Source organism: Sceloporus occidentalis, unplaced genomic scaffold, assembly GCF_023333645.1.
Source record: "Sceloporus occidentalis isolate IW3139 unplaced genomic scaffold, rSceOcc1.0.p SCAF_3, whole genome shotgun sequence".
In the NCBI taxonomy this organism is placed as follows: Eukaryota; Metazoa; Chordata; class Lepidosauria; order Squamata; family Phrynosomatidae; genus Sceloporus; species Sceloporus occidentalis.
The window spans coordinates 94,623,000-94,637,066 of NW_028316983.1; the positions used below are offsets into that span (position 1 = coordinate 94,623,000).

The window sequence follows — 14,067 nt, forward strand, 5'->3', positions numbered from 1 at the left end:
TGGTACTTTGAGTACAAGAATGGAAGAAGCATGGGATAGAAATGACACTTCTGGTGTACCTACAAGAGAACTGCTTATCATCTTGGGTAGTTTTTAAAATTGCAAATGCACTAACAACCCAATGTGTAATACTGTTAAGTAGGAGCACGTATATCTTAGCACAAAAGAGGTTAACTAGCAATTTTAAGGTACCTTGCCATGATTTCATAGCTGCTGCTAGAACTCTGTTTTGCTGGTAGTCAACCAGATGATAGCTTTTACATGGTGTAATTTCTTATGCACCAAGGGTGAGGTGCATTCAGTTACACACAAAGACTGCTGCAAGGCTCTACTGTGTGATTTAGGCAGTTTTGCTGTAGACTCTGTGCTGCTGCCCCAGTATGTAATTAAGAATCCATATGACCCATTTCTTGCATGCACCCTAAAGAGCTGTGATGATCATTGTCGTATGATTTTTAAAGCCTTGAGTAGCACAGCTGTGCTTGAGGGGTGGCTCCTTATATTGCAGTATAGTGCTTCATTTTGGCCACATCAACTAAAGATGCATATTATGAATGCCTTTCCCATAAGATACTCTTTAAGACATTTCTACATTCTTTAAAAAACTAACATAAAATAAATGTTAGATACAGGACATTTCTCAGTAATGCTGAGTACCATATCTAATCTGATTCATTGAAATTTCGTCGAAGATCAGCATTTAAAAGAGGTATGCAACTTTGGTTTCTGATTTTGTTTTGGTTTTTTTTTTTAATGCTTGAGATGCTGCAGGTTATGCTTCATTTTTAAACATGTCAGTCTCCTTAAGATGATTCCCATCAGTTTTAATACCTTGTCATTGGTATCTCTCTTGCAAATGGGATGCTCTGCTTCTCTCTGGACTTAATTTTTAGTGGAATGAACTGAACTGAACTGAATGTTTGAGGAGAAGATACTTTGAATTAGTATTGTAGACGGTACTGTTAACTTGTTTTCAGGAGAACTTTATTCCTTATGCTTTATGCTTTAGGGCAGTACTAACTGTGGTGGCTGTTTCTGAAAAAGCTAGGTACATTTTAGAACAGATTCCTTTAGTAGTCAAAGTTGTATAAGCATATGTCATATAGTAGCAGACTGATTTAACAATGAGAGACTCTCCAGTTGGTATATAACCTCTGTCATGAACTTACTGGGCAGGGCTAAGCAAAACCCAGCTTCTCTATCAGCAATATAGGAACAACATTGTCCTGCCTTGCAGGATGGTTGTAAGGACCACACAGATTTATCTGTAATTTGTATAATCTTAATGTTTCATGAGCAGAGTTCCTTTCATGAAACAGTAACCTATAAAAGGGGAAAATATACTTTTTATCAATTTGCCTTCCCCTGTCCAACCCTTTGCTGTAGTTTTCTACCGGTCATGGAGCAACGAGAAACAAAAACACCTTCTTCCTCCAGCAGGAGTATCCAGATCTTTTCCGCATAAGGAAGGAGCCCATGCTCATTGAAATATGTGTATCTAACTCATTCATTATCTTTTTCATCATTCAAAAGTGCAATCCAAGTGCAATATGTGTTCAAGGTTCTTATGAATGTTTGCCAGACATTCTGTTAATCTTTCCCCAATATCCTGTTACTATCTAAAGGCTAGCTGACCATTGGAAGCTGGTTTAGTTCTACAGTGGCCACAGACTGGTCTCCCACTCTACAGGAAAGTGAACATTTTGGTGGAATTGCAACTATTCACAGGCAGTAGTAGCTGCACTGTCCAGATGTTCATGGCAACATTTGTTTTTGACAACAGGAAGGTGATGATTCTTTGCTAGTGACAGTAGTTCCTGTAAAACCTAGCAAAACACCTGGGAAGATGAAAATAAGTTTTGAGGACCTAGAGAGAGAGAGAGAAGAACAAGAAAGACGAAAACTTGAAGAAGAGAAACGTTTGAGATATGAGCAGGAAAAGCAAGCTCTCAGGGAAGTCATATATTTTTCACCAGATGTGGTAAGCAAACTGGGGGAAATACCCCTTGCATGGTGATCATAAGCATGTTTACTTGATAGTTAGGCTTACTGATTACAAGGTAACTCACTTCCAGGTAAGTGGGCTCTAGAGCATGGAAAGGAGAGATGTTAAGTGTGTACATTACTATCATGAAGGTTTAAGTCTTGAGTAATAAATTTTCTGTACAGGATGAAGAAGAAAATCCTGATGGTGAAAGAAAAGATTCTCCCTCTCCTGGTAAAGTGAAATTAACATTTGAGGAACTGGAAAAACAAAGACAAGAACATCAGAGGAGGCAAGCAGAAGAGGAGGCAAGACTACGTTTGGAAGAAGAAAAGCGTGCCTTTGAAGAAGCAAGGCAGCAAATGGTAAACATGTAGGGCTATGTTCCAGTATACAAGGAAGATCAAAAAAAGTTTACTCAGTGCATGGCTCAGTAGTTTCCATTTCTTAGACCTATAAAAATAAATATAACGTAACATATTTACTAAATAGGAGACCAAAACATTGGGCTGGTTCTAGCTTCAATTATGCTAGCAGAGCATCCTAAGTGGAATATTGCTCAGTATATACACTCATCCCTCCATATTTGCGGATTTGATTATTCACCAATTTGATTAATATGTTATCTCTAGGAATATCTAGGTCCTCCAGTGCAACTCTATTGTCAACTTTAACTAAATGTTGCACTAAAAGACCTAGAGAATCCTAGATAGAATACTCTACTAGGCATTTGTAGCTCCTCCAGTGCAGTTCTGTGGTCAGTGTCTGTCGGACATTGACTACAAAATTGCACTGGAGGACCTAGAGATTCCTAGATAGGTGTCCTTTCAGGTAAAAACATGGTGTTTTTGTTATTTATGGTTTTTCCATGTTCACGGGGCTCTTGTGCCCCTAACCCTAGCGAATATGGAGGGACAAGTGTATTTATTATCAAGAGAAGTGCTGATTTCTTTGTGCCCTTGAAAGTCTGTTACATCATTCAAGCCTCTGCTGCATAGAGGTAGGAAATCCTTTGGAACAGTTTGGAAAGTGGTTTGGGGGTGAGGAGTACTACGGTATATATTCTTGTACAAGTCGATCTCATGTATAAGTCGAGGGAAGGTTTCAGGGTCAAAATCCTGGATTTTGATATGACCCGTGGATAAGTCAAGGGTAAAACTTTGGAGGCTGTAAGAAAGGATAGAAAGGGGGAAACACCACTTCCATCCCTCCTTCTCCTTATGTGGAGCTCTCCCAACCTATTCCCAGGTGCTGGAGGAGAGGTTTTAACATCAGATTGAGAAAGGAAGCAAGTGGATTTAAATGGAGAGTTGTTTCCATAGGAAGCAAGGTCTTGCAAAAGGGAGCAGAGAGAGAAGCAAGTGAATTTAAATGGGGATTTTTTTCCCCATGGGAAGCCAGGTCTTGCAAAACAGATCAGAGAAAAAAGCAAGTGCATTTAAATGGGGAGATTTTCCCATAGGAAACCAAGGCGGGTTACAGACCACCCATTTGGGGTGGGCTGTACCCGCCCCTTTCTCTGGTGTATCGGGGCCTCAGCTGCCAGAACAGCAGCCGCTGAGGCCCCGATCCACCTCTTTTCAGGCTGCGAGGAAGCAGCAAAATGCCGCTTCCCCGCAGCCTGAAAAGGGGTGTCCTTGGGGCTTCAAGCCCCAAGGACACCCCGCGGCGATGGGGAGAAGGAGAAAGGGGCCGCTTGGCCCCTTTCTCCCTTGCTTCGCTGGGCGCAGCTGTCTGAAGGCTGCGCCCAGTGACGCAAAGCGGCGCCGCAAACCAGGAAGGAGCTCCGAAACGGAGCTCCTTCCTGGTCTGCACAAAGGGCGCGGCCGTGACATCCTCATGGCGGTGGCCGTCTGGAACAGCCACCGTCATTTTTTACGCGCAGAGCACGTATTAGGTTTAGGGAGGTGCGGAAGCACCACACCTCCCTAACCCTAGTACGTGCTCTGCGCGTACTTTAATGGCGGTGTGTAACCTGTCCAGGTCTTGCAAAACGGAGCAGAGAAAAAATCAAGTGGATTTAAATGGGGAGATTTTCCCATAGGAATTCAGGTCTTGCAAAACGGAGCAAAGGAAGCAGGAAGTGGACTTAAATGGAGAGGTTTTCTGATCGAACGCAAAGGATTGCAAAATGGATTGGAGGGGGAAGGAACTGGTGTTCAATGGAGATTGGGTCATCAGGCTTGCTTGCTTTAGGACCCTTCTAAGCACTACTGATGTATTGACCCTGATATAAGTCTACCTCAAAATTTTAGGGTCAATTTTGGGGCATAAATTTCTCGACTTATACTCAAGTATACATGGTAGTCAGAATTTACATTCCTCCTCTTTCTGGTTGGTGGATTTTCTGACAGATCAAAAGCATTCCATGGACAAGGAACATTCTGGATAGCAATGTCTCAATCTAACACATTTTTATAATTTGGGGGTGAAGCAGACCATCGGCTTGGAGCAGCCTCTGGCTCCGGCCCACCACGCTGGCGATTCCAAACGAGATGGTGGAAGAAGTGGTTCTTTGCTGCTCCTTTTTGGGCCAGCTTTTTCCTGACTGGGCATGCTCTCAACACAGCTTCCATCTGCTTTTGGGACGTGCGTCATCTGCATGCCCTGTCCCCAATGCAGCCCGAAGCCGGTGCTTTTTGCCCGTGTGCTTCAGGCCATTGATCCTTTTGCTTTAGCTTCAGCAAATGTAAAAAACCCAAGAATACAAATGTTGCCTACATGTTTAAGTATATCCCTGCTCTTCTTTCAGCAGCAGGTTTAAACATTATTGCGCCGTCAGGCTTTTTGAAACTGATGAGGGGTGGGCTTTTAAATGCTCCCAATTCTCCAGCCATCAACTGCCCCGCTTAACTCTTCCAAACTCGGGGCCTCGACTTCCTTGATTGAATCAATCCACCTGAAATCCCTCTTTTCCTTCTGCCTTCCACTTTACCAAACATTATTGTCTTTTCCAAATGAATCATTGGTGGGTTACAGATCGCCGCTGTTGCTGCCGCCGGTTGCAACGTCCGGGAATCGCAGCAGCCAAACGGTGCGGTTCCCAGACGCTGCAAAGGAGTGTGAAAATCACGCTCCTTCCTGCGTCCCGGAAGAGATGCTGCAAGTGCTGAAGCGCGCACTCGCGGCGTCATTTCCGGGATGCCATGTGCGGACACAGTGTGTCCACTACGTCAAGATGGTGGTGGCCGTGTGGAACGGTTGCCGCCATTTCGTACGGACTCCATCCATACTAGGGTTAGAGGTGTCTGGAAGAGACGCCCCTTTCTAACCCTAGTACGGACTGAGTCCGTGCTAGTGTGCCTGTTTGTAACGGGCCGTATTGTCTCATGATATTTCCAACGTACAACAGCCTCAATTTAGTCATCATCATTTCTAATAAGAGCTCAAGCTTCATCTCTTCTAGGATTGATTCATTTGTCTTTGTAGCATCTGTAAAACTCTTCTCCAGCACCACAATTCAAATAAGTTCTGCATGTGTTATATTGTTAAATATTGAAGTCCTTTCTTCCTAATTTTCATATTTCAGTGTTAGCAGCGACACTAATGTTCATCTAAAAGCTTTTTTTTCCAATTTGTCCCCCCCTCCCCCAAAGATAAATGAGGAAGATGATAATGAATCTGAAAATTCTGTCAAGGAATTCAGTCCTGGAAAACTGATACTTACCTTTGAGGAATTAGAAAGACAGAGGCAAGAAGAAGAAAAAAGGAGGACAGAGGAAGAAGCCAGAAGGCGCATAGAAGAGGAGAAAAAGGCATTTGCTGAAGCCAGAAAAAACATGGTAAGTAATATAGCAGTTACTCTGATGTCTGTTTTTCACATGGCTGTACTGGACAGTACATTAGAGGTGGGTGAAATTCAGCCTTCAAGATGTTGCTGAATTACATCTCCCAATAGCATAGCATAATCATTGATTTGCCATGGCTTCCCGTTAAGACTGAGAGAGTGTGACTTGCCCAAGGTCACCCAGTGAGTTTCTATGGCCAAGTGGAGAATCCTGGTCTCCCAGAGTCCTAGTCCATCACTCAAACCACTATACCATGCTGGCTCTTCAAGTGAGGCTGGCAGGGGGTAAAATGACTGGTTTTACAGAGTAAGATAATTCGTTTATTTGTAACAACTTTGCATAAATTAGAAACCCATAATCCCAACACCAGCATAGTGCTCTCCTATCGGATCTCTTCTCCTGCCTCACTTTTTCCCCTTTTTTCCTGGACTTTTGCTTCACCTTGCACTTGTTCAGGCTTACTGTCCATCTTCTTTTATCAGGCAGCATTTCTGTCTCCTTCTGAATAGTCTGAAGAATTTTGTGGAGCAGCTTTGTGGAGAAATCATTCTTCCAAGCCCGCCTTCCTAGATAGGAAAGTTCTGGCACCTACTGTCTGAAGATGGCACTGCAGGCTACAGAAAGTTTAATTACACTGTTGTTAATCTTGTAAGCTGCGCCGAGTCCCAGTTTTGGGAAAAGGGTGGGATAATGATGATGATGATGACGACGATGTTTAATTAGTCCTCCCCCAAATATATTTCTCCATCTCTGAGGTGCATATGTCCAGTGTCCCCATGGGATTTGATACAACTGTTGGGTGTCTAGGTTTCATATACCTAGAGCTAAAGATTTCTGACAGTTGGCTAATATGCACTCTCATTTATTACTATAGAGCAATACAGTGCACCCTTGGCTTACGTGTAGGATCCATTCCGGACCCCCCCCCCCGGCATAAGCCAAATACCGCGCATGCTTGTGCCCCATTCATTCAAATGGGATGCGCTGCCCCTTGCACCCCACGCGCAGTTGCCAGAGCATGTCCTAGTGATTATTTAGTGACTGGTGGGGGGCACTCAGAGAGCATCTAGCTGCATTTCATCATCCTTCTGGACTGAATACCTCTTAGTTTGTATGCAGGATGTATGCAGGTGTCTCTGGAGTTTCTCACCAACAGGATTCCAGCAATGATCTTCCATATTTTCTGCAGTGTTTCTCACCGGAGCCCTAGTTTAGAAAGCAGCTGTATCACAACTATCATTAAACATAGTTGTGCATGAGACTGCAAGTTAGTCTATATAATTTTCTAGAAAATTATAGATTTCAGTCACTTCAGTTATCTAAATTATAATTTAATGATGGCTGATAACTTGTGTTGAACCTATAACTAGTGAGGCAATAAATTGTTTTTAACAGGGCCTAGAAGATGAGCTTTCGCCTATGTCAAAAACTGTGTCCCAAGAATCTCTCACACCTGGAAAACTGGAAATCAACTTTGAAGAATTACTGAGGCAAAAAATGGAAGAAGAAAAGCGACGCACAGAAGAAGAACGCAAACAAAAACTGGAAATGGAAAAGCAAGAATTTGAACAGCTCAGACAAGAAATGGGAGAGGTCTGATTGTTACTTAAATTGCCCTCCTCACTTGTTTCTTGGGTGAGAAGAGTATTCATAATCTGAAAAGGACTGTCCTGGGCCAGGATCCAATTAAAGCTCAGAATCAGCAACCCCCTCACCCTTCTTTGCAAGTGTTTCCCAGCCCTCCAAAGTAGGTTTGTAGGGTTTCTTGGTGGCTGGTTTTTGTTGTTCTTTGGCTTTTTGCTGATTCTGTCTAGAAGCAATAATGGGATGCACCTTGAATAACATATTGATTCTGGCCATAAATCCTAAATTCCCATGAACAAATCTTAGTATCACTTTTTTGCTCATAGAGGGGCAACTCAGGATTGAAGTCACAGCTAGGAGTGGATTACATAAAGAGCCAAGATGTTGTAAATGCACTCAAGTGAATGTCCATGTTGAACTTAATGGATCTTAGCATTGTTAACAGTTTCTTAATAAGAAACATACATAGAAGCAGGTAGTGCAGAAATTGTTCAACTACCAATATCATTGGCATATTTTTTTAACAGGAGGAAGAGGAGTGTGAAACCTTTGAACTTAGCAGAGAATATGAAGAGCTAATACGATTGAAAAGAAGTGGTTCAATTCAAGCCAAGAATTTGAAGAAAAAGTTTGAAAAAATTGGGCAGTTGTCTGAAGAAGAAATACAGAAAAAAATTGAAGAAGAGAGAGCAAGGAGGAGAGCTATGGATCAGGAAATAAAAGAAAGGGAAGCAGAGAAGTTTCAAGAGGTATGCTGATATTTTTGTAATGCCGAGAGCAAAATTGCAGTTACTTAATTTTTCAGCAATATGTTGCTGAAAAACAACATATTGCATGCAATTTCCAGGTTTTTTTTAATGACTGTGATTATTATGTACTGGATTCTAGAAGTGTATGTATAGCCACTACCAGACAAAGATTGCACTGAAGCATAGTTGGTATGAATCTGTATTTCCACATGGTTAATTACGTCACCACAACTGGATCCTATGGCATTGTGATAATGAATTGTAGTCATTACAAGTATTTGAAATTTCCCTTATGGTTACCAGACTTAGATGTTACTACAGAATGCAGTTGACCCATGGGAAAAGAGTGACAATACAACTGTAGGCATATAAAATGAAATAAATAAACATACTTCCATATCTTAGCAAATTAGGATTCTGATTCTACACTGAGATATTCCTCAGAATCTCACTGACTGAACCAAATAGCTCTTTTGATGAAGAAGTACTCTGGGGCAACTAGATGTTGCATGCAGATAATCCTTGTTTACATCTGAAACATATTAAGTTTGTCGCTTTCTTTAATATTTGGCTTCTATGCTGAATAGTTACATTAATATCTTGCAAATCACCTCCAGTATGTGGGAATCCTGTGAGATCCTTGAATCCTCTCAGGACCTGCTATGGCAGCATATTCTGAGCTATATAACCAATATGGTTTTTGGTGACTTTTCTGATAGCTTAGCTTTAAAAGTACAGATGAAGGCCCTGACTTTCTAATGAACACCTTTTGAAATGGGATCTTGGCAAAAAGGAAGAGCTAGCAGACCTGGCATGGTGGTAGGAAAAACAAGAAGTAAAATGTGAAGCAGGACAAGCTGGTCCTAATTAGAGTTACAGTGTAGAGCATGGAAGCATATGTATGGACTTTGTTATAGCAGGTAAGAGCAGTGTGGGACTGAATAAAAAGTACATAGACTGGCTTATTTTCAAGGTGGCGGCAAGCTGTCATTGCTGGATATGAGGAAAAGTTAACTAGATATGATGCACAAGTGATAAACACCAGACAGAACAAAAGTAGATTCCCTCCAAATATATAGAACATGTATAGTTGGCCCTCCACATTTGTGGCTTTGACTTTTATGGATTTGATTATTTGTGGATTTGATTAATATGTTCTCTAGGAATCTCTGGGTCCTCCAGTGCAATTCTGCCAGTAGCTGACAGAGTTGTGCTGGAGAACCTAGCCGTTACTAGAGAAAACTCTTTTCTAGCCATTTGTAGGTCCTCCAGCATGATTTTATGATCAACTTCTGGCAGATGTTGACCATAGAGTTGCACTGGAGGACCTGGAGATTCCTAGAGAGGTGCTGTCTTAGGTTAAAAGAATAGGGCTTTTTTATTGGTGGGTTTTCCACATTCACAGGACTCCTCCACCTCAACATTAGAAAGAACTTTCTGTTTGACAGTGGAAGATGCTACATCAGAGTGTAGTGGAGTCTTCTCCTTTGGAGGTTTTAAAGCAGAGGGTGAGTGGTCATCTGTTGGGAGAATTTTGATTGTGGAGCCCTGGTGGCGCAGTGGTTAAATGCCTGTACTGCAGCCATTCACTCAAGACCACAAGGTTGCGAGTTCAAGACCAGCAAAGGGCCCAAGCTCGACTCAGGCTTGCATCCTTCCGAGGAGGGAGCTAAAACGAGTACCCAGACTGTTGGGGGCAAATTAGCTTACTTGCTAATTAGCTTACTTGCTGTTCACCGCTATGATCGTTGGAATAGTGGTATATAAATAAAACAAATTATTAATTATTATTATTATTGATCCCTGCATTACAGGGAGTTGGACTGGATGACCCTTGTGGTCTACCTCTAGGATTCTATGAATTATGACAGAGGATATTCAGGCTTGCCACCAGTTGTATTTTCCATTTCCCTGACTTTCCCAGGCCAACCTTTGTAGATTTCCTTGACTGTGATTCAAAATATGACCAAAGTTTAAAAATGCATTAAGTATTTTATTTAATGTTCTAAAACTACAAATACTGAAATACAATTATTTTTGGCAAGACATAAGTTTCAAAGAACATTGCCAGAGGCAGACTGTTAAGTGGAAATGCACTGCAATTAATCTTTAAACATTCCACTGCAACTAATCATAGAATCATAGAATAATAGAGTTGGAAGAGACCACAAGGGCCATCCAGTCCAACCCCCGCCATGCAGGAAATCCAAATCAAAGCATCCCCAACAGATGGCCATCCAGCCTCTATTTAAAGACTTGCAAGGAGGGAGATTCTACTACACTCCGAGAGAGTGTGTTCCACTGTCGAACAGCCCTTACTGCAGGAAGTTCTTCCTAATGTTGAGGCGGAATCCTTTTTCCTGTAGCTTGCATCCATTGTTAGGGGTCCTAGTCTCTGGAGCAGCAGAAAACAAGCTTGCTCCCTCCTCAACATGACATCCTTTCAAATATTTAAACAGGGCTATCATATCACCTCTTAACCTTCTCTTTTCCAGGCTAAACATCCCCAGCTCCCTAAGGCGTTCCTCATAGGGCATGGCTTCCAGACCCTTCACCATTTTAATCACTCTCCTTTGGACATGCTCGTTTCTCCACATCCTTTTTAAATTGTGGTGCCCAGAACTGGACACAATAATCTTTAAACAATGACGAATGAGATAACTTTTTGTTAATTTTAAAATGGTGATTTCCTTTTGTTGAAATAGAGGTCTCTATGAAAAATATGGTCAGATTCCTCTGCCAGTTACAAATGTATAACCAAGTTACACTCTTGAGTGTTATTTATGCATGACCCCTATCTAGGCTCTAGTTTAGAACTATGTAGGGGCTATGGAAGTCTCCACTTAACAGTCAGCAGCCAATGCAATCAGTAGATGCCTTGTTTCCCCGTTGTTCAAGAAGCATCTGACTGATGTTCCCCCCACTTTGCGCTAGAAATATCTGATGCAAGGGGCCATTGCGACAGATGTTCTGCTTCTGTATATCACATCAGATGGCTCATGGGAGTGGCAGAAATGACAGTCAACTGCTCCTTGAGTGATGGGGTAACAGACCTCAATTGATTGCAGCAGCTGCTTTCCAGTAGGTAGGGATTGGGCTGGGGTTCACCATGTATTATCTGTACGTACCACACATAATTCTGCCCCTGTATGTGCTTAAACTCATATTTGTCTCCCTCTTGTTTTTCTGTCATTAACACAGTTCCATGTATCTAGCCATAATTTGTGACCCATTAATGTTTGCAACTTCACATGAACAGAAACTTGTCCAAACTCAGGTGATTCAGTTGTGTGAAGATAAATTCTCCATGATAAAATGCTGTCATATTCAGGATGCTTTTAATTATGATTATGATTTTGAACGTTTTGCAAAATCAGTCAAATATAAGGTGTGCCTCCATATTTGTATCCTTTCAGTTTTGTACTGCAACTGCTTAAGAACAGACTGTCCTCTTGCAGTTGCATCTCAAAGGTATTTCCCTGACTTTTGGTTACTTCACTGCCTTCCCCAAAAGAGGCAGTTCTACAATAATTTGCCAGCACTTTAGTAATGCTGGGGGACAGGTATGGCAAGTGATGTTCTTCCCCTCCACCATGTACTTGTAAACTGCTGTTATCCAACTCCTTTTAAAGACAAGACAGCTGGTAGTCACTTGCAATTCTTCCTTGCAGTCCTATTTTGATAAATGTATTTTTATAAAATCCATCTCCCTCATTTTTAACAATTTCCCACAGGAAGATGAAGTAGATGTGAAGCCAGCCACAAAATCTGAAGCTCCTTTTACACACAAGGTTGACATGAAAGCTCGGTTTGAACAAATGGCAAAGGCAAGGGAAGAGGAAGAACAAAGGAGAATTGAAGAACAAAAATTGTTACGCATGCAATTTGAGCAGAAAGAAATTGATGCAGCATTGCAAAAGGTATTAGAGGCTACTGGCCTTTCCTTAAGAGCACTGAGTTTTTCTTACTTGTTATGTGGTAAGATTTAACATGCATGAAGCTACCTTCTGTAAAAAGTGCCGGTCCTTGTGATGTACAGCTGTATGTGGACAGGGTCCTAATCCTTATTACACACACACAGACACACCCTTTTAATGTTCCCTTCGGTATGGCTACATTGGTCCATTCACTGGCAGGAATGACTGGCAGGTTTTTTTTGCCCAAGATGCCGCACATATAGAAAGTGTATCACTGAAAAAGTTATGAACCTGTTGCAGAGTAAGAAGTAAATTTTGCTTCTCAGCCTTTTCAGGGAAGCATGCATAGTTCTCATTTTTTTCTTATTTCCTCTGGTTTGTTAAACTGAAAAATGGCAGGTGGTCTTTTGCCACCTAGTTTCCTCACTGGATAAGTTTGAACCCATTACTAAGTGCCTTACTGCATGACAAAAGAAAGCCCCAACGAAGTAGCAGAGAAGTGGCTTTCTGCTTTCCTCCCCACATGCTGCCATAGCTTTTCCATTCGCCTTCCCAAGGGAGTTGTAAAATCATGCCTTTTGCCAAATGGGTTTTTGTCCAACTTGAGAAGACACTTATGACCACCTCCCTCAGGAAGAGAACAGAAGTGTTTCAACGGCATGTGGACAGGCAAGGAGAAAGTCAGTGATCTGTCTTGGATTTCTATCACTAAACTATTGTATAAGACTGGATCTTCAAAGTTTTGTGTGTATATGCCTTCATGTTGCTGGCTGACTTAATTTATTTTTATCCCGCTTTTCTGTGATGAGACAATCAAAGCTTCTCACAATACATTAAAATATCCACGTTCAGTATTATATCTCCAATTCCGCCCTTGACTTGTGGCAACCCCATGCATTTCATAGGAATTTCTTAGGCAAGTTTACATTCCATGTAACTCAAGTGGAATCCTATAAGAACTGAGCCACTATCTGTCTTGTTTTCCTGAATAATCTTAAACTAAGAAGTTCATTTTAACTTAATTTTCAAATTGCCACTTCACTGGTTCATAGTAGCCAACAGTCCTTCACATCTAACTGCTGTTCATTAGAACAGGAAATTAATTCAGTTTAACAGCAGCCTCATATTTGCATGAGGGGACAGTATAGGGTCATATTTTGATTGTAAACCTACAAGCATTGGCTGCCCCCCCCCCGCCATGTTTTATATAAGATTTACATAATTTGTTGCTTCCCAAGGAATTTGCTTAAAACATCCATACTTAAGACTGCTCCACATCTGAAAAATTATCAAATGATTACTAGAATACTAGTCTAAATCAGGTGTGGGAATTGTGCAGCCCTCCAGATGTTAGTAACCCCAATTTCCAGCAGCAACAATGGTAAGTATTTCTGGTAGCAGCAGTTTAACATCTGGTCTTCATCATTCCCACAAATGGTCAAGATCTAATTCCTAGTTCCAATTAGAGTAGATCTATTGACCTAGCATGCAAAAATTACCTCTCTGGTAATGGAATATAGGCTAAGCCTGCTGATAAAGTGAAAAAGTATTGAAAGGGTAGTATTATATATGCACAGACTCTTAGTACTGAAGGTACAGAATCACTCCATCTGATATGCAAACATTGCCTTTTCCTTCACAATTTCTATTTTAAATGCAGAAAAAAGAAGAGGAAGAAGACGAGGAGGGGAGCATTGTCAATGGCTCGGTATATGAAGATGAAGAACAACAAGCACGGTCAGGTGCTCCGTGGTTCAAGAAGCCTCTTAAAAATTTGTCTGTTGTGGATAGTGAACCCGTGAGGTTTACTGTGAAAATAACTGGAGAACCAAAGCCGGAAGTTACATGGTGGTTTGAAGGGGAAATGCTGCAGGATTGTGAGGACTACCAGTATATTGAGAGGGGAGAAACCTACTGCCTATACTTACCAGAAACTTTCCCAGAAGATGAAGGGGAATATATGTGTAAAGCAGTGAACAGCAGAGGAACAGCAGCTAGCACATGCATTCTCACTATTGAAAGTAAGAGTTAGCATAAGGGGCTCT

The 14,067-nt window shown here is 41.6% G+C and overlaps 1 protein-coding gene across 9 annotated transcripts in view; it reads left to right on the forward strand.

The window, feature by feature from the left end:
* Window positions 1–14,067, forward strand: part of NEXN (nexilin F-actin binding protein) — a 49,783-nt gene that overhangs the window by 34,452 nt on the left and 1,264 nt on the right. For 5 of the 9 annotated variants that reach the window (XM_089515498.1, XM_089515496.1, XM_089515501.1 and 2 more), the window contains 7 exons: window positions 1,784–1,981; window positions 2,170–2,349; window positions 5,581–5,766; window positions 7,168–7,365; window positions 7,884–8,105; window positions 11,840–12,025; window positions 13,683–14,043. In XM_089515498.1, coding sequence (XP_089371624.1) covers window positions 1,784–1,981; window positions 2,170–2,349; window positions 5,581–5,766; window positions 7,168–7,365; window positions 7,884–8,105; window positions 11,840–12,025; window positions 13,683–14,043 — 1,531 coding nt within the window. Of the gene's footprint in view, window positions 1–1,783; window positions 1,982–2,169; window positions 2,350–5,580; window positions 5,767–7,167; window positions 7,366–7,883; window positions 8,106–11,839; window positions 12,026–13,682; window positions 14,055–14,067 lie in introns of those variants that run through there. The other 4 variants (XM_089515500.1, XM_089515505.1, XM_089515503.1 and 1 more) reach the window with 2 other exon arrangements.